Source organism: Colossoma macropomum, unplaced genomic scaffold, assembly GCF_904425465.1.
Source record: "Colossoma macropomum unplaced genomic scaffold, Colossoma_macropomum, whole genome shotgun sequence".
Lineage (NCBI taxonomy): Eukaryota > Metazoa > Chordata > Actinopteri > Characiformes > Serrasalmidae > Colossoma > Colossoma macropomum.
The window spans coordinates 16912076-16936644 of NW_023494796.1; the positions used below are offsets into that span (position 1 = coordinate 16912076).

General features: G+C 41.5%; 1 protein-coding gene across 1 annotated transcript; it reads right to left on the bottom strand.

The window, feature by feature from the left end:
* Positions 1 to 865: 865 nt before the first annotated feature.
* Positions 866 to 24285, bottom strand: fbxo10 (F-box protein 10). Its single transcript, XM_036582972.1, has 12 exons — positions 24198 to 24285; positions 20803 to 21408; positions 19050 to 19506; positions 16976 to 17355; positions 13992 to 14141; positions 12116 to 12252; positions 10237 to 10307; positions 8654 to 8806; positions 7005 to 7346; positions 3804 to 4114; positions 2584 to 2765; positions 866 to 2096 (listed from the first exon to the last, which is right to left on the bottom strand). The coding sequence occupies exons 2-12, from the start codon at positions 21391 to 21393 to the stop codon at positions 1919 to 1921; spliced, it is 2952 nt and encodes a 983-aa protein (XP_036438865.1). The 5' UTR covers positions 21394 to 21408; positions 24198 to 24285; the 3' UTR covers positions 866 to 1918.
* Between the last annotated feature and the right edge of the window lie 284 nt (positions 24286 to 24569).

Below are 24569 nucleotides of genomic sequence, written 5' to 3' on the forward strand. Positions count from 1 at the left end.
TTTGTGTTGTATAATACTGGATTTTACCTGGACTTCAACAATGAGAGGTTTGGAGTTCATGGCTCCCAAAAAAATTCAACATTCGCTTTATACCACTGCGGTGGTTGACGTGGTCAGTGGACTGTTGCCAGTGGTGAAATTTTCCATTGCGGCTTTATTGAAAATAATGGAATATCCAGTTGCCGTCTACCACCAACATGTGAATGTAGGATGACAACCACAACAAAGATGACTTTTGAAAAAGTTTAAAATAAGTACCAAGCCTGACAAAATAAACTTGAACACATTCAGCAAATCTGTTGGCTTTGAAAAGATAAGTTTTGATTTCATTCTGGATGACGAAGCTATATCCAGAATGAACCTACAACACTTAAATGTGCTCTAAATGGGCCGTGGTTTATTGTGCTTACAAAAAAAAATATCTAGATGTGCTGAAAAGGAAGAGGAACAAAATCAGTAGGGTTAAGCAAACATTGAGTGCGTTTACATGTACTTAATAATCCGATAACTGCAGAAAATCTGATTTTTGCTTTGCAACCAGCCAATAAACTCAAAGAAAAAGTGACGTAAACGTAACGTAAAACTTAATGCCATATAATGGCTTAAAGCATGTAGTTGGTTTCAGCGTCCCTTCAAAAGTGTTTTGCTGCCACCTTGTGGCAACGCTGCTTGCTTATTTCCATAACGCAGTCTGTTTTCACACATGCACAGACTGAGAAATCTGAAAGAAATCCAAGTAAGAGCACACATGCACTGAGAAATCTGTTTACTGAGTTAAAATCCATCTCTCTTTATCAGATTTCTTAATCAGATTTCTAGACCTTACTCCGATCTAAGAAATCAGAGTATGCTGTTTACATGACTATTTGAAAAATCAGATAACTGGAGAAATCTGATAATGATCGGATTACTGAGTGCATGTAAATGCACTCATTGTGGGTTGTACATGTATTTACTTTTTTGTTAAAGAGGACTGACAAGTTCACTTCAACACCGTCGGCAAAATTTAAATTAATCTGCTTCTGCTGCATTTTATGGATCCGTCAGATATGTAAAGGCAAAGAAATCACTATGTTCTACACCAACTTCAGACGTAAACTAAAAGGAAGCTGACTGTCTCGGTTTCTAACAATGATACTTTGCTCAACCTTTTTTGGCCCACAGTTTGAAAGCTACTGAAAAAACAAATGTGAATATGCAAAAATGAAACCACCATTACTGCTCACAAAACATGGCTCCCTTTTCACATTACAATAACGTTATCTTAGTTCTGATTGGCCAATCAAAATTCAATATGATATCTGTGGGTTGAATAATTACAGTGAACGGTTGCTGTGCTGTGGTAGGGAGAGGAGTGATTCTCTCTTAGACTTCTCCAATGGCAGTAAACCTCCCTGTCCCTAAAATTAAAATCTCAACATACTGCACGTGAATGGTGTACTCAGCACTCAAAAGACGTGTGTATGTTATAGAAAAAGAACAGGATTCATTGCGCTGCTTTACCATGCCTGAGAAATGTAAAGGCAGTGTCAGGCAGGCAGTTTGCATAGTCAAACTTAATGGCTATAAGCTTCCATTACTAGTTACCTACATTAGCCTTATAGCTGAAGATGTAGCCATGTCCTAATCAACTGCTTTTGGAGTATAGAGAATATTACATAAATCTGAACTTTGTCAAACTAGTCCTTGACATTATGTGGCTTATGTACTCATCCAGTCTTACGGGGGGGCAGAAGTCCTTTTCAGGCTTCTCAGTGTTGTAAGTTACTAAGAAAAAGTGGAAAGTAGATTGGGACAGTGTCCCTAAGTGCTTTAATCCAAAATTAAGGTCTTCAACACCAACATGTCCCTCTGATAAAGGTGGTGGTCCAAAGGTGACTTCAGTCTTCCAAAAGATCAGTGAGGATACCTTCTACCCTCAAAGTATGGAGCAGAAGATGCTGCCGTTGTTATGGCAACCACTCTCCACAGTGGTGGTGATTCTGCTGGTCATGCTGATGGCAAGGTTGGCAGGGTGTGCCGAAGAGGCGGCACTGGGTGGATTGTTGCCGAGGGGACGAGGAGGTGGATTTTCCAGAGCCCAAGGAGTGTTTGGTCTGAGAGAGAGTGAGAGAAAGATATATAATACAAAAAGAAATGGAGACAACTACTTCAATCATTTAAGATTCTCTTAACTCTTTAATCTAAAAATATCTTTTAGTGTGTTTAGTGTGTCGTTTATAACATTTATATCTATACTGGGTATGGTAATATTGAATAAAATAACCAAAATGTTCAAATGACACAATTTTTAATGACTTCAAAATTTTGTAGAATAGTAGAATAAAATTATAAAATTATTATAAAATGGAAAGTGGCTTAGTATCACCATCTATTCGTCCTGTGAGGAGCACTGCATATTTGCACAAAACATTTAGCCCATTTGCTTCATCTTGCGTGGAGCTGCATCTCCAAAAGCAGCTCAAACTGAGTTACGGAGATCTGAACTGTGAGTGAAAGAGCTCATAAAGGCATCCCCTGAATTTTAAAAGAAGGCAAATAAAACTTGAAGGGCAGTGTTTGTGTGTAATTAATCTGACTTACCTGTGTGTGAGCAGAGTGTTGCTGAGTATGACGCACTCTTGGTTGAGTGGGTTGGTGTATATGGGCGGTTTGATGTTGGCTGGGAAGCCCTGATACACCAGGTTTTCCTGAACAACACCCCGGACCTGCTCCCTCACAGAGATAGCGCACCCCCGCAAAGACTGTACACGATTCCTCAGGACCTGCAGGAAGTACACACACTATGTGTCTTTACTTCTGTAAACTGTAACTAATTTAAAGTGACAGCTCGCCAACACAAATTCATTATTCATTACCCCAAGTGTTAGCTTTGCACGGGAGTCATAAAGCTAATGCAGCTAACGAGTACCGGAAGTTTATACTCTTTACTTTGTAGTGCTGTTTCTGCAGTGACTATGTAATTTTAAGCATAATTTAGAAACATTTGCCAGTACATGACTAGCAAACATAGCTTTGAACAGCTGTACAGACATAAAAATGTAACATTTTTCATTAGACCAAAAAAAAGTTTATTTAATTGAAGAAAATTTGTGTCTCGGAAGTGACAATTCTTAGGCCCAGTCCAATTTCTTATTTTTACCCCTCCCTATTGTTTTCAAGTGTCACCTTGCCCCTTGGAACGGAGTTAGAAGGGTTGTGATTGAAATCTTCCCCTATGAAACAGGACAACCCTCAAATAAAGAATAATATTACTTCATTAACTGGCTACTAGTGGTGCTCTGTAGGAGACCCTGCCAGTCTGCAGTGATAGCAGAGGAGAGTAAAGTTCAGCAACCTCGCTGCTGGGCTTTAGTTACATTTAGGGAATCATATGCCTTCAAAGAGGGGGGATAAGACAATGAATTATTATTGACCCCCTCTAATTCTTCAGTGATATAAAGCTGAAGTCAGCTATTCGCCAGCTTCTTGTTCATGTTTTGTCGCTCCACCTTAAATGTAGCACATTTACCACATGTTCAAGTCTGTTTAAGATAAAAACCCAATATGGTGTGAGTCCAGTGTGTGATAATTTAGTCACACAGTTTGCATGATGCTAATTGGTGTTTACATGCTAGCCTCCATTACTTGTTAGCTACATTAACCTTGTAGCTCCAGCAAAACTAATGATGAATATTCTGACCATCACACATGTTTTATCTGTCTGACTACATTTAGAGTAAAAGATAAATTGTGTAAATTAGATTTTTTGCTGAACTATAATTTTAACAATCCTTTTTGGGTCAACAAGATGGAAAATACACCTTGACATCTGCGCTCTCCATCACTCGTATCCCGATCGCGCCGTTTCCAACCACATCGTTCTCCACAATCTGCCCATCACCACGAAAACAAATACCATGGCAACCATTGCCATAGATGCCGTTGCCGCGCAGCTCCACCCGGCACTCTCTGTCCACGGTGATGCCCACCCTGCCGTTGCCATGGACGCAGTTCCCGACGAGCCGGGTCAGCTGAGAGCTCTGGATGATAGACATACCAGCTGCCCGGTTGTTGGCCACCATGTTGCCCACCACGTTCAGCGCCTCACTGCTCTTCACGTACACTCCCACTGCTGCAGAGAAAGAGTTTCTGAGTAAGTGTACAAGTGAGAAAGAAGATTGAGGAGAGGCAAAGGGCAAGGGAAAGCTGCTGGTAATCTGTAGCACAGACAGTATGGACAGTTGATCAGCCCCCTCTACCCCATCCAGCAATGGAAAGGGACCACGACAGGACCGCCGCTGACTCATTAAAAAAAAATAAATAAATAAAAAACTATTCTTAGAATTGTTCTAATGTTCTAATTCTTAGCAAAAAAGCATAATGTAGACTACTGAAAGCAAAAAGCATAAAGAATCATTTTAGAATCCCATTTTGGCAAGAATCAAATTTAATCATTAGGTGCCTAGAGATCTCCATTCTTACCGCTGAGCAAATATTAAAGATTTGAGTGGTGGATCATTCTTAGCACAGCAGCTACAGCAACAGCCAGCTTTCAAATTAAATTCCAGGGAGTATCTGAAAAATTATGAGAGTAAAGCACTATTCAAACAGGATTGGTCTCCCATGCGGAGGGTGGGTAATGCCAATTTACCACAAGATGTCTGTTATGTTTATGACTAATTCACACAGAATAACAAATCTTGGCATAAATAACACAGACAGAAGTGGCTACATGATTTACACATTGCCTTTCCTCCAGAAATGAGTAGAAAACACATCAAAACACTTGATTTCGCTGTTAATTTAGGTTTATCATCTGTCTTTCTGCCGCAGGGGCCTAGGCCACCAAGGGCCCCCTGCAATCTCCCACTGCCTATACGGCACTGCACCACTCCTCCATGCTGGACCTTGCGGGTGGTGGGCCTACATGGTCCCCCCACGTTGCCTCTTCGGGCTGAGCCCGGCCGGGTTACGTGGGCTGACCTGTCAAGCTTCATTTCCCTGGTGGAGGTCACTGAGGTAATTGGCAAGCTCTTCTGCGGCAAGGCACCGGGGTGGATGAGATTCGTCCGGAGATGCTTAAGGCTCTGGATATTGTGGGGCTGTCGTGGCTGACACGCCTCTGCAATATTGCATGGACCTCGGGAACAGTACCCTTGGACTGGCAGACCGGGTGGTGGTCCCTATTTTTAAGAAAGGGGACCAGAAGGTGTGTGCCAACTATCGGGGTATCACACTGCTCAGCCTCCCTGGGGAAAGTCTATGCCAAGGTGCTGGAAAGGAGACTTCGACCGATAGTTGAACCTCAGATTGAGGAGGAACAATGCGGATTCCGTCCTGGCCGTGGAACAATGGACCAGCTTTTCACCCTCTCACGGATTGTTGAGGGGCCATGGGAGTTTGCCAACCCAATCTACATGTGTTTTGTAGATTTAGAGAAGGCTTACGACCGTGTTCCCCGAGATATCTTGTGGGAGGTCCTCCGGGTGTATGGGGTGCTGGGGTTACTACTCCGGGCCATTCAATCTCTGTACGCCCGGAGTGAGAGCTGTGTTCGTATACTCGGCATTAAGTCAGAATCTTTCAGTGTTAGCATTGGACTACGCCAGGGTTGTGCCCTGTCTCCACTCCTGTTCGTGATATTCATGGACAGTGTGTCAAGGCGTAGCCGGGGTCAGGAGGGCATTATGTGTGGAGGCCGGAGGGTGGCGTCTCTGCTATTTGCAGACGATGTTGTTCTTTTGGCTGGATTACATGGATGCCTCCAGCGCGCACTGGAGCGGTTTGCAGCGAGTGTGAGTGTGAAGTGGTTGGTACGCGGATCAGCACCTCCAAGTCTGAGTCCATGGTCTTAGCCCGGAAAAGGATGGCATGCCCACTCCAGGTAAGGGGAAAGGCCAGCTGAGGTGGTTCGGGCATCTGATCTGGATGCCCCCTGGACGCCTCCCGGTAGGGGTGTACCAGGCACCGCCTACCGGAACAAGACCCCGGGGTCGTCCTAGGACCCGCAGGAGGGATTATATCTCCAAGTTGGCCTGGGAGCGGCTTGGGGTCCCTGGGAATGAGCTGGAGGAAGTTGCGGGGGACAGGGTTGTCTGGGATTCTCTGCTCTCCCAACTGCAACCGCGACCCTATCTGGACTAAGTGGTTAACGATGATGATGATCTGTCTTGTGTGTCTTTAGCATTGTCATTAGCTTGGGAATTCACAGCCAAAAGTCAACATTACTGCATAATATCAAAGTTTTTTCCTTTAATTTGACTGTTTTACTGTTGTATCGTTGTATGCTTAAGGTAGAGGAGTAGCAGTACTTTTTTTTACTATAGCATCATCTGATGCAGCTGACAGAGTCATGCAGCTTCTTAGGTGGTATGAGAGAAAACAGAAATAGCCCATCAATCGCTGCAGTGTCTATGTTAGGCGAAGACTGAGCATTCACTTATATCCACTGCCTCAAAAATAAAGTGGACTAGACAGGAGGAGGTGATCAAGGGTCTGTTACATTTTCATTTTCAGTTTAAATGTTCCTGAAACCCCCATAACTAGCCACTTAACTAACGTTAGCATGTTCTGCACTGTTTGTACGTTGCATTATATGTGCTTCTTTATACTGTATTCCAGCCACTACTAGTACACAGTATTAAAAACACCCAGAAATGCTGCTGTGCATGATAAACTTGTACCAGTGCCACACTAACTAACATATCAATACCATTTCAGTGTCAATGTTGCACTGAGAATAATCATCACCCAAATAATACCTGCTCAATGGTGGTCCTGTGATGATCCCTTCCTGCTGATGAGTGGAGTAAATGGGGCAGATAAATTGTGCAGTCACAGATGAGCAAGACAGTAATTGTAAGCTTACAAAGTGCACCTATATGTAAGTGGACCTGATAAAATGGACAAGAGTATACATACAAGGTAGATGTGCTTAATAAACTGTCAACTCAGTGTATGGATTCGAGATTCAGGCAGCAAAAGTGTGAGCATGAGAGGACGAGTTGTTAGCATTTTTTTACCTCCATTGCGGCTCATGCAGTTGTTCTCCACTAAGGCCACGGTGATTGGCCGACGAGAAGAGAAACGCTCGTCCTCACTGTCCATGTCACTTTCCCACGCCAGCAGCTCGCCTTCCTCATGGAAGTTCTCTTGACCTCCTCTCTCCCCTCCTCCTCCTCCTCCTCCCCCTCCTCCTCCTCTCTCTCGTTCCTGTGCTGGACGATAGCCCTCGCCAGCTCCCGAAGACTCCGGGTCCTTCCGGCAAAACACAGCCAGCCCATACATGCGGTTATGGGTGATGTAGTTTCCGATGAGCTGAGGGAGACTTGATGACATCACCCAGACTCCGCAGCCCCTATTGCCTGCCACAGCCAATATGAGAGAAATCCAAGGTTTACGACAAGGTCTCTACAGCAAATTTAAAGAAATAGCTGGACACAAAAACACATTTTTTATAGTCCCAAGGAACACAGTGCAAAATATTAAAGACAACTGTATGATAAATGTTATGTTGGACGTACAAGAAAGTTTAAATGAAACAAAAAAAAAAATCGAATAAAACACTACTTTAAAATCTTTAGCGTCCCTCAGTCCAATATTCCCAGCAAACAATAACTGAACACAGTGAAGGGGAGAGAAGCAAGTGAAGCAGAATCTACATATGCAAGGGGTGTTGTAGTCCATGACTACAAATATTAACCAGCTTTTACTGGGCAATGCCTTAAAGAACTTACAAACTTTAGTTCTGCACGGGACCAATTTTTTGTCTAGTCTACTTTGTCTTGAGTAGTTATCTAGTTTCCATCTGTGTTATTCATGGTTAAAAAAGGCTGCCACATGTCAGACTTGCCTTTAGTTGGCTTTATCATCATGTGTTCGCCTTTCTTATGAGCATTTTCCACAGCTGTGGTCATCTGTCTAAAGGCTCCTTCGTTTCTGTAACCTTCATGAAAGCAACTTCTGATGTTTCAGAATGTATTTATTGTTTCTTGTTATTTTGCTGTTATATATTATAAACGAAAAATAAATGAATAACGAATAAAAGTTGCTATCATGTAGGCTACGGAAATGAAGAAGCCTGCAGGATTCTTATACATGTATGAATATGGGTTGATAAACCGTCCGTTCCCCCTCGTAACACTGACGCTGACTGATATTGTGGTGGGTCTTTTGGGTCCCTTGAATGCAGACCTCAACTATAAGGCTAACAATTAAGGGATGCTTATACACTACCTATTAGCATTGTGCAAACTGCATCACACAGACAGTCTTGCTTATGTGGTATCTGTAATAATAGTCACAAATAAAGAAAAAACAGAATTTGAGATTGTTGCTATAACTGTTTATAGCTATGCAACTTACTTTTGTCCAGTATTACAGATAACGGTGTTAGAGTCAGAAACCACATAAGCAAGCCTATTTGAGAATACATCACAACTCATTATGTTTTAAGATAAGTCTGTGGTGATTTAGGCATGCAGTCTTCAAATAGCTGATGTATAATACTACTTGTTAGCCTCATAGCTACAGTGTAAAGTTAGAAAAAAACGCAAACTTCTCGGCTGATTGTTTGGGGTAAGAGAACATTAGATTTTTGCTTAACTATTCAAGCAAGTTCAACTATTCAAGGCTAATTAATCTTGACTGCCATTCCCAAATAGACATTTACCATAGATGTGGTTGCCCTCAATGAGCCCCCTGCCTCTCTCCCCCACCACCACTCCATCTGAGTAGCCGTGACAGATGAAGTTATTGCGCAGTATGGGATCGCCTCCTCTACGAATATCTGCACCACCCCACTGATTCTGTCTGATCACGTTTTCTGCAAAAGACAAATCAGATAGGTAAGCAGTAGGCCAGAGATCCCAGCAAGAGAAGACCAAACAGAGAGAACAGTGAAAGACTCCTAATGGCAGAGACAGATAATACTACCTCATTTCCATCGTTTTTAAACATAATCTCTATCTACCACATCTGTAGCATACAACCTTAAAAACTCTTCAGTTATTAAGTAAATTTTAAAAGTTTATGCTTTCAGAAATGAGATTAGTTTTCCAGAGGGAAGAATCTAAGGTAATTCACAGCTTAAAAAGTTTATTGTTTATTAATTAGACATTAATTGCCTATGTCTTATTTTCTCAAATTATTTTATTTGCATTTAAAAAGCAGCACATTTTGTTACAGCTATGCAAGTGGACAAAATAAACTTCATCAGAATGTTAAGTTCCGCATGGACTATAAAATCTTTCTTATTTCATTTAAAGTGCTTAACAGTTTTGGCATGTATTACTACAAACTCCTAAGATCACTTATGGCTCAGTTGGTGGAAGACAATTTTTTATTTAGTTCCTAAATTCTGGAGTATATGTAAGCTCCCCGGACAAAAAATTAGTGACCTTGCGTTTTTAAGGCGCGAGTAACCTCAGGCTTCTGCAGATGGCATTGCACAAGGATGATCGGGCTATAAATACCTGCGGGGTGTGCGACAGGATTCACAGATTGAGAAGAGGTGGTCAAAGGCCAAAGGCCACGGTGTGAAGGACGTAGCTGAATTTTCAGATGTATAGAAGCGTACGATCATATGGGTCTACCAGCAGCAGCAAAAATCCCAGTCTACAGGAAATTCTCATCAGAATTGTGGCCGAAAGACAAAACTGATGGACAGGGACCGCCGGCATGTTTCACGGCTTGTGATTAAAAATTACTTCACTTCCAGACAAGAATTGCTTCTAAAAGTTAACACACGTCCTTCACAACCAATTTCTGAAAGAACACTCCGCAGGGAACCGCACACAAGTGGCACGCAAGAAAGCCAACAAGTAAGATGCCAGGGAAGGCATCCATGAAATCTGGCCAAACTGCACAATTCTCTGATGCAAGAACGGCTAAACATTGATGTCGGCAACATCTAGAAATTCGGCCAGTCCATCCCAAATCGAATCTGTTACCCGTGCTCATATTTTATTGTTATTTGTTGATGTATTTTGAATGACAAGGCTTCAGTAACAGATTCTATCAGAGCAATATAGGACACGCAACCAGCTGGGCTTCAGTCTGCACTACTATGGATTGTTAGAAGGGTAAACTAACAAAAAGCCTTCATCAGCATTAAAACATTAGTGCCATGAATACTGTGTTAACATGTACTTAACTTTCACATCTCAAATGTTCACATTTGTCCATGGTATTTGACTGTATGATATAAATGATTAATATGTTCACTACAGAAAAATTCATTATGGTCATACAAACCAGTGATCAGCCCTCTTCCGTTCTCATTAACAGCAATGCCAGCAGCAAGGCCCTGGAATATGTGATTCCCACTGACAGAAAGAAAAATAAAAAGGGGAATTAGTGCTCATTGTGGGTTTGAACTATGATTCATCAAATCTGAATTTAGTACTTGGGCCCAACTGACATATCATATTATGGTTCCATATATTTACTGTCATCAGCAACTCCACCAATAAAGCAACAATATTGCTTTCAAGCTACTTGTTTTTATTATTAACACATTTGACACATTTTCTAAAAAAAAAAAAAATATCCAGAGGATTTAACAATCTAATGTTCTCTTCTATTTTTCAGACACTGCTAAATTTGTAATCAATAGCTGTGTAGTAGGGGCATCAGAAAATGCATGCTAATATTTATTTATTTCAATACATGGGTCATGAAACAACATGTGCTGTGAATTGAATACAACTAGATTTCATGTTTGATACTGGAAATGGTTTCTATAGTTGGATTTGCGTAATGCATTGTATTCCTACAGCTTTATCTACAATCCATGGTGGACGAAGAATAGGTTAGTATCTTACTTGCAAGCTTCTTATTAGAATTGTAACACTCTTGCACTATTTAGGCTGTAACAGAAAATCAGAAAAGAAACTGGCAAATAAGAAGATAACTTCAGCTGTCTACCCTGGATGGTTGATTAGCCAAGCAGTTTGAAATGGAGAGTGGAGAAAGCAAGCTTTAGCTAAAGGAGTAAAGTCATCCTCACACTCATCACCTGTTTGGAGCACTTACGACTCAAAGTATACTTTTACAGCATTAGAAGAAGAAAGAGAGAAAAACAGATAAGCAGACAGACAGAGAGAGATCAATGAAATAAAAATCAACGTAAAGCTATCACCTGGTTTAGTGTTTGTTTCAACATGTACATTCAGCTGTACTTTCAGAAAACACTGTTTATGCTCGCTGTGCCAACACTCAGTGTACAATGGTTAGATTCTGGCTGATTTCAGATGACAGTCTTGCTTGTTCTGTATCCCTGTGGAAGTGCTAGAATAGGTATAATGATGACTGCACCGCTGTCAGCTATAGACATAAACATAAGCTGGACGCCCACCCAACTGCTGTCTTTTAAAGTATAATGCATAAACTTCATCTCCTCTGCAGACCAGTTTCTGCTCCCACCATGCTGAATGTTAGAAACTTTCACTATGCACATGCACAGAACGAACTTAAACTTTCAGATTGGGAATGTAATCAGATAGAGACGTTTACATGATTATTATTCTTTTATTTAACAGATTATTTACAGGATTACCCACCTCACTCAATTAGATATAAATTATATTTGGAATGTATACATGGACGTATTCTAATCTAATTGAGCTATTAGTGTAGTATTAGATTGCTAACGAATTATAAGGCTGCATGTAAACGTGGCAACTGTTGGCTGGATATTTTTGTTCGGTGGACTATTCTCAGTCCAGCAGTGACACTGAGGTGTTTAAAAACTCCAGCAGCACTGCTGTGTCTGATCCACTCTCACCAGCACAACACACAGTAACACACCACCACCACGTCAGTGTCACTGCAGTGCTGAGAATGATCCACCACCCGAATAATACCTGCTCTGTGGTGCTCCTGTGGGGGTCCTGAGCATTGAAGAACAGGGTGAAAGGGGGCTAACAAGTATGCTGAGAAACAGATGGACTACAGTCTGTTGTTGTTGTTATTGTGCTCCTATATGGCAAGAGGAGCTGATAGGTGTACTTAATAAAGTGGCTGGTGTATATAGATACAAGTTTTCCACATTGATAACCAATATAATATACAGACAATATAAAACCTTCACACACTTTCACAAAGAAATGCCTTCTCATGTGTTCCTTGCTACCTGACCACAGGGTTGCCATTGAAAAGAATGTAGACTCCAGCCTCTTTGTTGCCGTAGATTTGGTTGCTGCGAATGGAACCTTTCCCGTTACCCAGGACGACGATCCCGGAACGCAGCCCACTGTGGATTCTGTTACACTGCGGCCATGGAAAGAAAGAAAGAAAGAACGAAAGGCAGACAGAAAACAATATGGCAATGAAAGAAAGTGCAGAATGTCTTGTTTTCTTCAGTCACAATGAAGATGAGATTCACAGTTTATTAAAATATGCTTTAAAACCAACATTTTCTAGTACATGTATGTTTGATGTGTGCTAAAATAACATTTTTTGACAGTGTTCATTATATTACATGCATAGTTTATTCAGCTACTCCTTCTCTAGGGGCTTAAAGGCTATATTATATAGCACACTGCTAACATAAAATCTGAATAATATGGATTTAGCTGCTGTATTATCAAAACCTCACAATTTCTTTTTTGTGCTTTTTATTAATTGCATCTTTTTGAGAAAGAAAACTGATTTAGTTACAAAAGTAATGCTATAGTATATACAGTCAGCTCAATAACTATTAACACCCATGGTAAAGATAGGTCTTTGTAGGTAAGTAGCTCAACTCAAATGTTTGTCAGGGTTTGGGCCCCTTAGTTCCAGTGAAGGGTAAAGTTAATGCTATAGCATACAAAGTCATTTTAGACAATTATATGCTTTCAAATTTGTGGCAACAATTTGGGGAAGGTCCTTTCCTGTTCCAGCATGACTGTGCCTCGGTCCATAATGTGAGCTCCATAAAGACATGGTTTGGTTAGTCTGGTGTGGAGGATCTCCAGTGGACTGCACAGAACCCTAACCTCAACCCCACTGAACACCTTTGGGAAAGTGCATTTTGGTCTGTGGTAAAAATCTCTCCTTCATGGTAGGGGTCACCAAGTCTCCAAAAGTACAATCAGATGCCACCTACGTGCCAAGACACTGTTTGGAAAGCTTGCCAGAAGATAGTTTTCCTTCATCACACACAAACATAAGCTACTGGAGTTCGCTAGATGCCACTGGAACATTGCCTGGAATCAGGTTCTATGGCCAGATAAGACAAAAATAGAGCTTGTTGGCCTCACACAATTAAGGTGGGTTTGGCATACAGAAAAGAATCTCATCTGCACACGTAGGATATTTGAGGCTTCTTTATCTTCAAAGGCCATGGGAACATTGTTGAACATGGCATCATGGACTTGTGATGTACCAGAAAATTTTAAATGAAAATGTGGCCAAAAAGCTAAAACAACATTATGGTTGGACCTTCCATCAGCACGGTCATTCAAAATACATCAAAATCCACATGAAAATGGTGGGACGAATACAGAATCAGCTTTAAACATGGTCATCCAAACCTCTGACCTAAACCTCATTGAAAAACCTGTGGGGTGAGCTGAAGAAGGAGGTCCAAAAGAGAGGACATAGGATCATGGAGGACCTGGAGAGATTCTGTATTAAGGAGTGGTCTTGAATAGATTTGCCACTCTCTGCAAGTATTATAAGAGAAGTCTCACTGTTATGTTGGCAAAGGGTGAGTACACAAAGTACTGAATACATGTGTGCCAATAACAGTGATGTTGTTTTATTGATTTTTTTATGCAAGCTAATTAACTTCATTTTTCCAAGACCTTTTGTTACCCATCTCTACCAAGGGTGCCATTAATTATGGAGCTGACTATACAGCATAATCGCAAACACAAAATCTCATGTTTACATGCCCTGTAGTGTTTACACAAAAATAAAAGGCAAAACAGCAGCTACTTTTTGTAACAACAGAGACTATAATGCCATCCTCAGCTTAAGCTAGGTTATAAGTGCAGACAGCTCTGTGGGTGGTAGATGGTTACCAGGATGATGGGGTTGGCTCCTTTGCGGATGTCTAGTCCTGCTTCCCCGTTGGAATGAATGTTGTTCTCGGCAATAAGGCCTTGGGCGGAGAGACGCAGGAAAACACCAGATGCTCGGCACCCACTCACCTCGTTACGTAACATTACCAACTAGCAAAGAAAAAAAGGCCTAGTGAATGTGCTTACCATTACATTTATGTTTACATAAACACCTTACTGCGATTATATGGCTGCATACTGCAGAACCAGTGGTGAACCCTGGATGGGAATCCATGGTTAAAAACGGGCCTGCATTATTTTGAACACTATTTTGTACTAGAAATGTGTTTCATGTGTTAAAATACTGAGCTGAGGGTTTACAGCCACTGAAAATTATGCTTGAGGCACTCTAGTATGAAGAAAAAGCATGTGATGAGTCAAATACTTTATTGATCCTAATGGGAAATCTCTTATTACACTGTCTAACTATGTCCAGTCTGGGAGCACCACAGTGTCGCCAGCACAGACGTTAAGTGCCCTGACAAAAGGCGCAACCAGGTACCTCCAGTCAGCCCTGGGATTTGAACCCACGGCTTTCCTGTTGCTGGCTCACCCCTTTTACCACAGGAACAGCAAACCACCATTTAGTGCACATTTGACTGACCGGCCTCTGACAGTAGCCATCAGTCTTCACTGGTTAATCTAAACACTATACTTTATTGTATATAAATTATCAAATCTTTTCTTTATTCATACTGTTCTTGTAGTGTTATTGTTTTGCTATCCAGTGTTGTGTCCCCTTTTGGGTATTAATTTCTTCCTCCTGCTCTGAGGAGTTTTCACTATTTGCTAACATTGCCCTTTGAGGCAGACCTGGATTTTTTTACAATTCTTTTACAAAAAAGTTGGGACACTGTGCAAAATGTAAATAAAAACAGAATGTAATGCAAATCATTTAAACCCAAGTTTTTAATTGAAAATAGTACAAAGACCACATATCAAATGTTGAAACAAAGAATTAATGTTTTTGTGAAAAATATGCCCATTTTGAATTTGATGCCAGCAACACAGTAACTAAAAATAAGTGATATGATATTAAGTATGTCATGATTCATGTTATATATATATATATATATATATATATATATATATATATATATATATATATATATATATGATTATACATGATTCATGTTAACAGCTCTTCAGGCTGCTACATCATTTCATCAAGCTGTGTATGAAGAGGTTTCAACGGAAGACATTTTTTGTCTGCGAAACTGTTTACAAAAAGAGGTGTATTTTAAGCTGTAAGTAGGTGCCTAACACCATGTTATGTAAGTAATGCAATGACAGGACAAGCTACGAATGTTCAATAGTTTTTTAAGTAGCCTGCTAAATGCTTGTAATTAACACAAATTGATACAACTTAATATATTCCAGTGACTAACATTAGTAATGTAAAGGCAATGTTAGCTCATTCTGACAAATCACAAACTGCACATCCTCAGGGTGTAGTTCTGTTTGTCAGAAAACTGACATGGTGGGAAAGCTACCGGACTTTACTTCTTTTAGCAGTAATTGTTCTTTTTCTTTTACTATCTGCTGAATTGCCTCCCTCTTCAGGTTAAATTACTAGCGTACTCCAGGTTACACATCACTTAAAATGTAAATGAAAAAACAACAACAAAAATGTGAACTGTCTGGGGTGGGGGGTCGGATGACCTGAGGACTGGTTTGTGAACAGATGGTCTAGTGTGTTCAAAGAACTATAAAATGGTCATTTGGTCATACGTTCATTTCAAAAAGGCGGTCAAAGAAACAAAAAATCAGTTCAGGGTCTGTCACACTATGCCCACCCAAGATATTTTACTGCAAATTAAAATGACTAACATAAAATAAAGTATCTAAACTGGAATGTTTTTACCTTCTTTAAAGTACTCTACAAAAATATAAAATACTGGATCTGGATCGTACAGAAGAGCTCAACTGGACTGTCATGGATCTGCCCTAGTCAACTTACAGAGCAGGAGAGCAGGGTCACTGAGTGTTTAAGCACACAGAGCATAAATATTGCCTACCCTCCACTCACCACAGAGTTCCAAACTGCCTCTGGAAGAAACACCAAACACAAGAACTGAGTGTCAGGAGCCTCATGAAATGGGTTTCCTTGGCCAAGCAGCTGCACACAAGCTTAAGATTACCATGCGCAATGCCAAGCATCGGCTGGAGTTGTGCAAATCACTCTGCCACTAGAGTCTGGAGCAGTGAAAACGTTTTCTCTGGAGTGCTAAATCATGCTAGAATAATTTGTTCTGTTTAACTGGAATTTGTGCAGTGAGTAATTTTTTTTAATCTTTATCTTAATCTTCAGTGTACAGTGTCCTTAGGCATCTTGAAAGGTGCTTAAAAAATCTGTCATTATTTTTGTATACCATGCTACTTAAACCTCTACCACTCCATGTTATCATGTGATCCCTGGCATTATCATGTGACCTACTTTACATCCTTCAAATTTTAGAGCTTAACACCGGCAGTGACTTTTCGCCTCTTGTCACCCAAAATCGCTTATCGCTTATCGTGGGGCATTTCTGAACTCGAGCAGACCGTTGGTTGCCATGATTTCACTGACGCCAAGCACAAATCAGATGCATTCCCGCTAGAAATAAAAATCCGGGTGAGAAATTGCTTGTGTGCTTATTTTTATTCAATCCCTGTGTCTGTGCAGATAGTTTGTGAGGAAAACAGTATTTGCGCTGCTTCCTGTCGACGGAAATCGTCAGCTCTCATTGAAAATGAATGACGTACGCTTTGTTGCGTCGCTTCGCTGCCGGTGTGAATGCATGCAACTCTGTACTATTCCCAGCTACATCTGTGACAGACTCACATGCTTCCTGGGGTAAAAGACAGCTACAGTAATGAAACCCAATGTACGACCTTGCATTACTGTATGTCTTTCTCTGTACTATAAATCCATATGTATGACCTGGCTGGTGTAGCTGCTTTACCTTAGCATTCTGGATGCAGCGCACTGCATAATTGAGTCCGCGGAACACGTTGGCCTCCAGCCTGGCCTGAGCATGGTTGCACAGGTGCACGCCCCCTTTGCCGTCCCGCAGCAGGCAGCGGCGCAGCAGGCAGCCCTGTACCGAACTCGCCAGCTCTCGTGCCTCCGCATCCCGCTGCAGCTCTGCGCTCAGGCTCAACAGTGCCGGATACGTGGCCCAATCCGGCAGCCCCGGGTCAGAGAGGTGGACTAGGCCATGCTGCTCGTATGAGAGCGTGCAGTCCATATTCTTTACGTTCTCCCCTCGCTGTTCATTGTCCTCGTCGCTGGACTCGTTTGACGTGTCCATGCTGTCATCCTCGATCACCGTGCCCTCCTGACCTGTTGGAGAAGTGGAAAGATCGATGGGCTACCAGGGTAGAAACCTCTCACAACTGGATTATCAACAGTTAAACAAAATAATGTTTTTTCATAGATGGTAGTCAAAAACAGAAACTTCTGGAACACAGAACCACTAAAGAAAGCCTTATTTTAAAAAGCTGTTTAAGTTACAATTTTGTTATTCTTGCAGGTCAGACTTCTGACCAGTGTCAAAGTGTCGAAAATCAGAAGGTTTTTGTTGCTCAGCGTGGATGAGAAATGCCTACTTTGACAGAAAGTGGCCATTTGACTGGCATGCAAAGTGACCACTCACAAACCATTTTTCCATGACATATAGTTGTACGCAAAACTTTAAATTCCCCTGGTCAAATTACATATTTTGTTATCATTTTCTATAGAGAACAATCCATTTTGTTCCCATTTTTTATTTTATTCTGAGCTTTTGTTTTCATTCCATATACACTAGGTGAGTCAATACGCATGTTATTGTTTCATTTTTTCAATATGGGAGTCATGAGAGGATATGTGCTGTGAATTGAATACCGATTTCACGCCACATAATGCATGACATTGCTAAAACTGACATCCACGGATGTAAAAATCTCTCGGAACTGGAAGAAACTGGTTTGGATAGCCTAGTTGATAAGCAAAGCTGTTTGAAATGGCTAGGTTTCTTAGACAGGTACAATTATGATGGACAAAGAGAGACAGATCAAACAATGACACTGCACCAACATTGCTCAACGCAAGGATCAGATACCCCTGCTAATACCTTAATTACACTAACTCATGGCTGTACCACATTAGAAAAATCCCCTCTCACTCATTACAGCCAGAAGGTAAGAGATACACTTTATATAAAAACACAAAATCAGATTACAAATGAACCCATAATGCTCAGTTTATTTAACACTGAGATGCAGCCTTATAGTTTACATTTACGTTTGTTTACCTTTATACAGATAACATACGTCAGTTTATATTTACTTATTTTTTATTTTATTTATCTACTTTTTTTTTATTTTATGCATTCTAAGAAAATGACCTTTAGTTCTAACTTTGACAAGATGACCTCAGGAATCACAAAATTTAAAAAAAAAAATGTTAAAGCTATGTTAGCACTTCTTTTCTAATTCTTTAGCGAAAACATATTGTGTCATGATACAAACATTACAATATGTATAGTATCATGAAATAAGCACATTGTTACACCTCTAATATACTCATATTTCTAATCCCTTCTCACAACTCTTCTATTAATTTTTTACACATCAACCACCTCCTTGTTCCTATAGACTGTCCATTTCCTCAGCCCCATATAAGAGCACTATGTAGTTCCACAATTACAGACCATAGTTCATCTGTTGCTCTGAATACTTTGTTAGATCCCTTTCACCCTGTTCTTCAATGGTCAGAACCCTCAGAGGTGAAAGGGGGCTAACAAAGTATGCAGAGAAACAGATGGACTACAGTCTGTAATTGTAGAACTACAAAGTGCTCCTGTATGGTCAGTGAAGCTGATAAAACAATGAGTGTAGAAACAAGGAGGTGGTTTTAACTTCATGGCTGATTGGTGTATGTTGCCCTTCTAAAGCTCCATCAAAGAGTCCCACTCCCTCTTCCACTGAATTTGCATTAATCGGTCATTCTTACAAAAACAGTAACTCACAAAAACGTTGTTCAGTACACCCCACCTGGAAGCAGACCCCCATTGATGGCCTTCTGTTTGGTCCAGCCAGTTTCCCAGTCCACTTCTTGTTTAGTCCAGTCCTCCATGGTGATAGGTCCTCCAAGGGTTGTGTCTCTGTGGCTGACCCCGCCCAGACTGTCTTTTGTGTCCTGACTGGCTGTGTCCACTATTGACCCACTGCTTGTCGCCATAGTAACTGCGGTTAAAGTTTTGGCCAAAGCAGCCAGATGTTTGCAAGCCCAGTTGCGCTCTGAAACTGGAGGGCCCTCTACAGTAATAGAGGCGGAGTCACCACCAGAGAACTCACAACTGTCCATTAAACTTATGGCCACACCCAAAAAATGGGCAGAGCTACCCTGGGCAAATGAGCAGAAGCGAGCCTGGCAGGTGCCTGGCCCCCTGACGTGCAACTGGCAGCCCTCAAAGTTACAGTTGTCCAGCTGGACGTGACCTGAGGATGTCTAACATACACAAAAGCTAGAAATTAACAACAATGTAGATCACATCAATAATCCCTAATACAACTTTAATGGGCTGGTGTGCACCAAAGACTGGAGTTATACTTCAGTATTTAAAAACGATGACAGTATTTAAAATTATAACGTGTCAAATTTCTATTCCATAACTGAATGGCTAAATAAACACATTCCACCCATTTATAGCTTAGGGGGGTCACTGATTGGTGGTGTGGCAGCTCCGATAGGAGCAAATGGAGAAAATGGAGATACGAAGTTTTCTTCTGACAGCAGAAGAAAACCTTGTATCTCATATATATATATATATGTTTCAGTATACCACCACCCCTCAGGGACGCTCCCCTTAAGTGTATTTCAGGCCTGTGGAAAACACTATCATCAGTAGGACATGGGGATGTTTCAGTGCAATGATATGATGCTTCCATTTACACTGCATTAGTACTGCAAATGGTCCAGTACTGGCTCTCTTTGTTCAACCTAGCGGCAACAACACAAAACAGGACACAAGGTCGTACAAATAACCATGTGGTCAATAATCGCATGCTTCAACAACTCTTGGTCAAATATTTACACTGACTACAGTTAAGTGCACTTTTGTGTGCACATGTATGCGTCAACAGCATTGTTACATCTGTGGATGGTGCTGTCTGAAAGCATCAGGGGGTCAAATCAGAACTGCTATTTTTGCTTAAACAGCTAGGATTGAAAATGTAAAGGCAAAAATGATGTATATACTTGCAACTCTTATTTTGAGTTCTTGGTTTTTTCCACGTGTTACTATAGTTTTGGAAGAACAGTGCTTTGATAAAGATAAAATTAGGCTAAATTAATTTAAAGCTTAAAGCTTTTAAGCTTACAACCCTTTTAAGTTCGTGGTGGTACACCACCCACAGAAAATTTTCAGCCGAAAATAGTCAAAGCTGAAAGAAAGAGAAAAAAAACCCCTAAATTTCAGAATATAATGTGCAAACGTTTTTGTGCCTCTGGTCAAATGACATGTTTTATTGATTTTCTAGGTGAAAATAAGTTAATGCTCTGGTGGGCCAAATAATATGTCTTTCCAGGCCAACTTTGGCTCTCAGGCCACACTTTTGGGCAGCTCAGCCCTAATCAAACACACCCAACAAGCCTGGCAATTAACAGATGAGGGGAACCAAGTTTGTTTGAGCACAGAAATCACCAAACTGTAATGATAACTGTGGGAGCCCTAGATTACACACTCATCATTAGGCCTTGGGTAGCATCCTAGACTCAGAACTGTGTGCGTGTTTGACTGCTCACCTTATACACCACTGGCGAGAACCATGCTGGCATGAACACTAAATTACACAGCCTGGCAGTGGGGCACTGTTGATCGAAGCTGACAAGCAGCGCCACGTCACCCAGCTTGCCCATGCCCACAATTTCCACAGGCACCTTCAGGGTCACCTCTGCCTGCTCCTCATAGACACCCGGGTGAAGCAGCACCCTGTCATACGGCCCCGCCGCCGCCAGTGCCCCCCTCAGCGTCTCGAATCCGCAGCCAGGTGCTGCACCCACGTGCCACACCCTCCTGTCCTTCCTGCGGCGGAACAGGTGCAGGCAGGCGGACGAGTGCAGCTCGGCGCCATTCTGGGTCCATGTGCGGCTGGCCAGTGCGTGTTGCCTCAATGCTTCCCTCCACGAGGGTGGGGCCAGCTGCGGTCGCCGCGGCCAGTTGGGGTGACGGCACTCGGGGCAGCCGAGGCACAGCTGGCGCCAGCGGGTGCTGTCCAGACTCAGCACCAGCTCCCGCCATGCCCGGCACACCAGACAGCATCGGCCCAGGTCAGCCAGAGGCAGGTAGGCCAGGATGAGGCGCCACAGCTCCATAGGCAGGCTGCCCGCCTCCATCTTGCGCCACCGCGCCTGGACAGAAAAGAAAGAAGCTGAATTATAGCTGTTTGCACAAGTAAAGCTAACTGGTGGGGTTTAAGTTTCCATTACTTGTTAGCTACATTAGTAACTGAATCCTCAGTGTGGAGTTTCACTGCAAGCCTTTAAAGCAATTTACACAATTTCCCTCCAAATGTAGTCAATCAGCCAAAATATGTTTGGTGTTCAAAGTACACTTCTTTAGATTTGTACTTGAGTCAAATTCCAGGCTATCAGATGGCTGCTGCTACTGTTTTTAGCTATGTAATTTATTTTTTTAAGTATGAACAGTATGAACAGTACCTTGTAAACTGTCAGAAAACACACAAGCAAGTCTGCTCAGTGCTAAACTGGAGGCTTTGGCTTCAATGCAAGACTAAATAGAGAAAGTCTGGACAGTAAACATTTTGACTGATCTGAGATGAGCCAACTTTGCGCGCAGCCATTCAAAGTGATTTGATGTGAAATGTTCCATTCTAGAAAAACTTGCTCAGAATTTTCTGAAAAAATATTCTCTAAAGTTTATCTCACAGAAAACTATTACATGAAATGGTTATGAAAATGCTGCCTAATCCTGAGATGTTGACTTACAGTTCTGACACGAGCTCTTGGCGGAGAGGTGCATGTAAGGGGTGTTGTAAGGCAAAACAGTCTCCATTTTTTTTCCTTTTTTCAGATTTACCACTATTTTACACTTTTTTTTTTCTCAACATTACATATAAAACTCATTAGACACACAATGGTTCACTGGTGGTTTTGCATAGCAAATAAAATGGCTATATTTGTGATGTAGACATTGAGACCCCTGGTTCCTATCAACACCACTGTAAAAAATTCAATCAGTAAGCTTCTCTACAAGGCACCACTTCACATCCAATCACTCTGAATGACTTTGTTTACATCTCAACCACTGACTAAGTTTAATCAGAATTCTGAGAACTGCCTGTTTTCAAAATCCTGATTTGGCCAGAGCTATAGCTAATTATCTGGGGCCTTTATTATCTTACGTACATAGTCATGTAAAAAATCTTGGTGTTATTTTTGATTTTGCTCTTAAGTTTGAGAAGCATATAAATGCTGTTGTGAGAGGTAGCTTCTTTCAACTTAGAAATATCGCAAAAATTAAAAGCATTCTGTCTTTAAAGGACCTGGAAACAGCTGTTCATGCTTTTATTTCCTCTCGTATTGACTACTGCAACTCGCTGTACTTGGGAATCTGTCAGTCAAGTTCGTCATGTCTGCAGCTGGTCCGAAATGCAGCCACGAGGCTCCTGACTGGTACCAAGAACAGGGAGAGCATCACCCCTGTACATGCGTCACTGCACTGGTTACCAGTAAGATACAGAATTGAACGGCTTGGCTCTGAGCTACATCTCTGATCTCCTATGCTTCCATTCCAACCTAACAAGTCCTACGATCTTCTAACCAGTTGCTCTTAGCCATTCCACGCTCCCATTTGAGATTCAAAGGCAATTGAGCCTTTTCTGTAGCTGCCCCAAGACTGTGGAACAGTTTTCCGCTTTTCATAAAGGAATCTAAAAACCCATCTATTTTCTCAGGCTTTTGAGTCTTTTTAATGATTATGTATTGATTATGAAGTATCTGTTCTGTCTTGGTTGGTTCTGTCTTGCCAGTGTAGCTCCTCCCTCATAGCAAGAGGATAGAGGGCCACTGCTGACCCACTGATGGCAAAGCTGGTGGTCCACTGGCATTTTGCTCAGCGTTTCCCGGGCGGCCCACCATTGGTTAAACAGAGTAATAGACAAAATTCCACTTATCATCGCTCATTTTCCATTCACAGTCCAATTTACTTATTTTTCCATCCTTCCTTTCTTTAGTTCTACTTTGTAAATTAGTTTAGTAATTCATTTTCATCTAATACAATGTCAGCAACAACATTTTTGTATAAAATCATTTTCTATTCGGCTTAGTCATTTTTTTCTTTCAGTTGTTTGCCTAAGTTTATTTTCTAAAATAAAAGTCTGTGTGCAATTAAAATCTGTATAGGGGAGATTAAAACTATTTAGAGTTTGTATTGTTCTGTTTATTGTTCTTATCTGATTTGTTTTGTATGCATTTTGGTTTTTAATTTAGTTTTGATTAGTTAGTAGTGGTTATTTTAACTGCACTTCTGAGTTTCAATTTTTTGGAATCCCCCTTAAACTGCAAGGGGCTGCCAGCATATCCAGACTACATACCTTTACTGAGTAATTCACTGTAGTAGCTAAACAGTAAGCCTTAAGCTTAATAACTAAAAAAAATATGCCTAGAGTTTAAAGGGATGTAGCCTCACAAATTGAGGCTGCTGAGTTGAGTCAGTTGTGTTTACAGCAGGGAAAACACGATAATGCGATATGAACTAGTAGGACACAGTTCCACTTCAGGCTTCACATAATGCGCTCATTTTACAAGCCTGCCTTTTAAACCAGAGCTTCTTCATCGTCTTACACTTGGTTACAGGCCTCCTGAGTGAATTTTCATGTTTGCTTTGGCAAATTCAACCACACAGCCGTGTACAGAGCGTACGGAGCAGGATACTGCTGTATTTACACCGCCTACAGAGGATGGGCTGCCAGCACATCATCAAAATCTGCTGTCCGTTAATAAATGCTAACAACGGCCGTGTCTAGCTTCCACAAAAGCCAAAGGAAGGCACTAGTGAGCATTCACTACAACTTTATAGCTCCTTAATTAGCCTCTCTCTGCACAGCCAAGACAGCAGAAGAGCGCAGACAGTCGATAATGACACATTCACCGAAACAGCTGGTCGAAGCGGTGCCTACCTTTGCCGATGTGAGTTACGGTTTCATCGTTAAAGCCCGAGACGAGCAAGCGCCCAGAGCTGAGGCTGTCGATGGGGAAAGGATGTTTTCCTCTCGCTGTTTTCCGTTTTCCCTCCCGTTTTCGAGGCGTGGACAGCAGCAGAGCGGGCGGAGCGTGTTGTGGGGAGCTGAGGCAGCGTTCACATGCGCATCACCGATCCATAATAAGGCTGTTCAGTTCTGGAAATGAGAGTCGACTCCCACTCCGACTCCCAGGCCCAATCCCATTGGCCGGCAGCCCAAATGTTAAGAAGAGCCATTTTGTCATTTTAACAAAAATCAACAACCACAAGATTTTATATCCATTATATTGAAGTAACGTTAACCTTTTAC

Excerpts from the sequence above, each read along its gene's own strand:
- fbxo10 (XM_036582972.1), bottom strand. The coding sequence starts at position 21,393 with ATGGAGGCGGGCAGCCTGCCTATGGAGCTGTGGCGCCTCATCCTGGCC. Across the intron at positions 8,807-10,236 it reads CGGAAGAGGGCTGATCACTG|AAAACGTGATCAGACAGAAT; the intron begins GTTTGTATGACC and ends TGTCTTTTGCAG. Across the intron at positions 2,766-3,803 it reads TGGAGAGCGCAGATGTCAAG|GTCCTGAGGAATCGTGTACA; the intron begins GTGTATTTTCCA and ends TACTTCCTGCAG.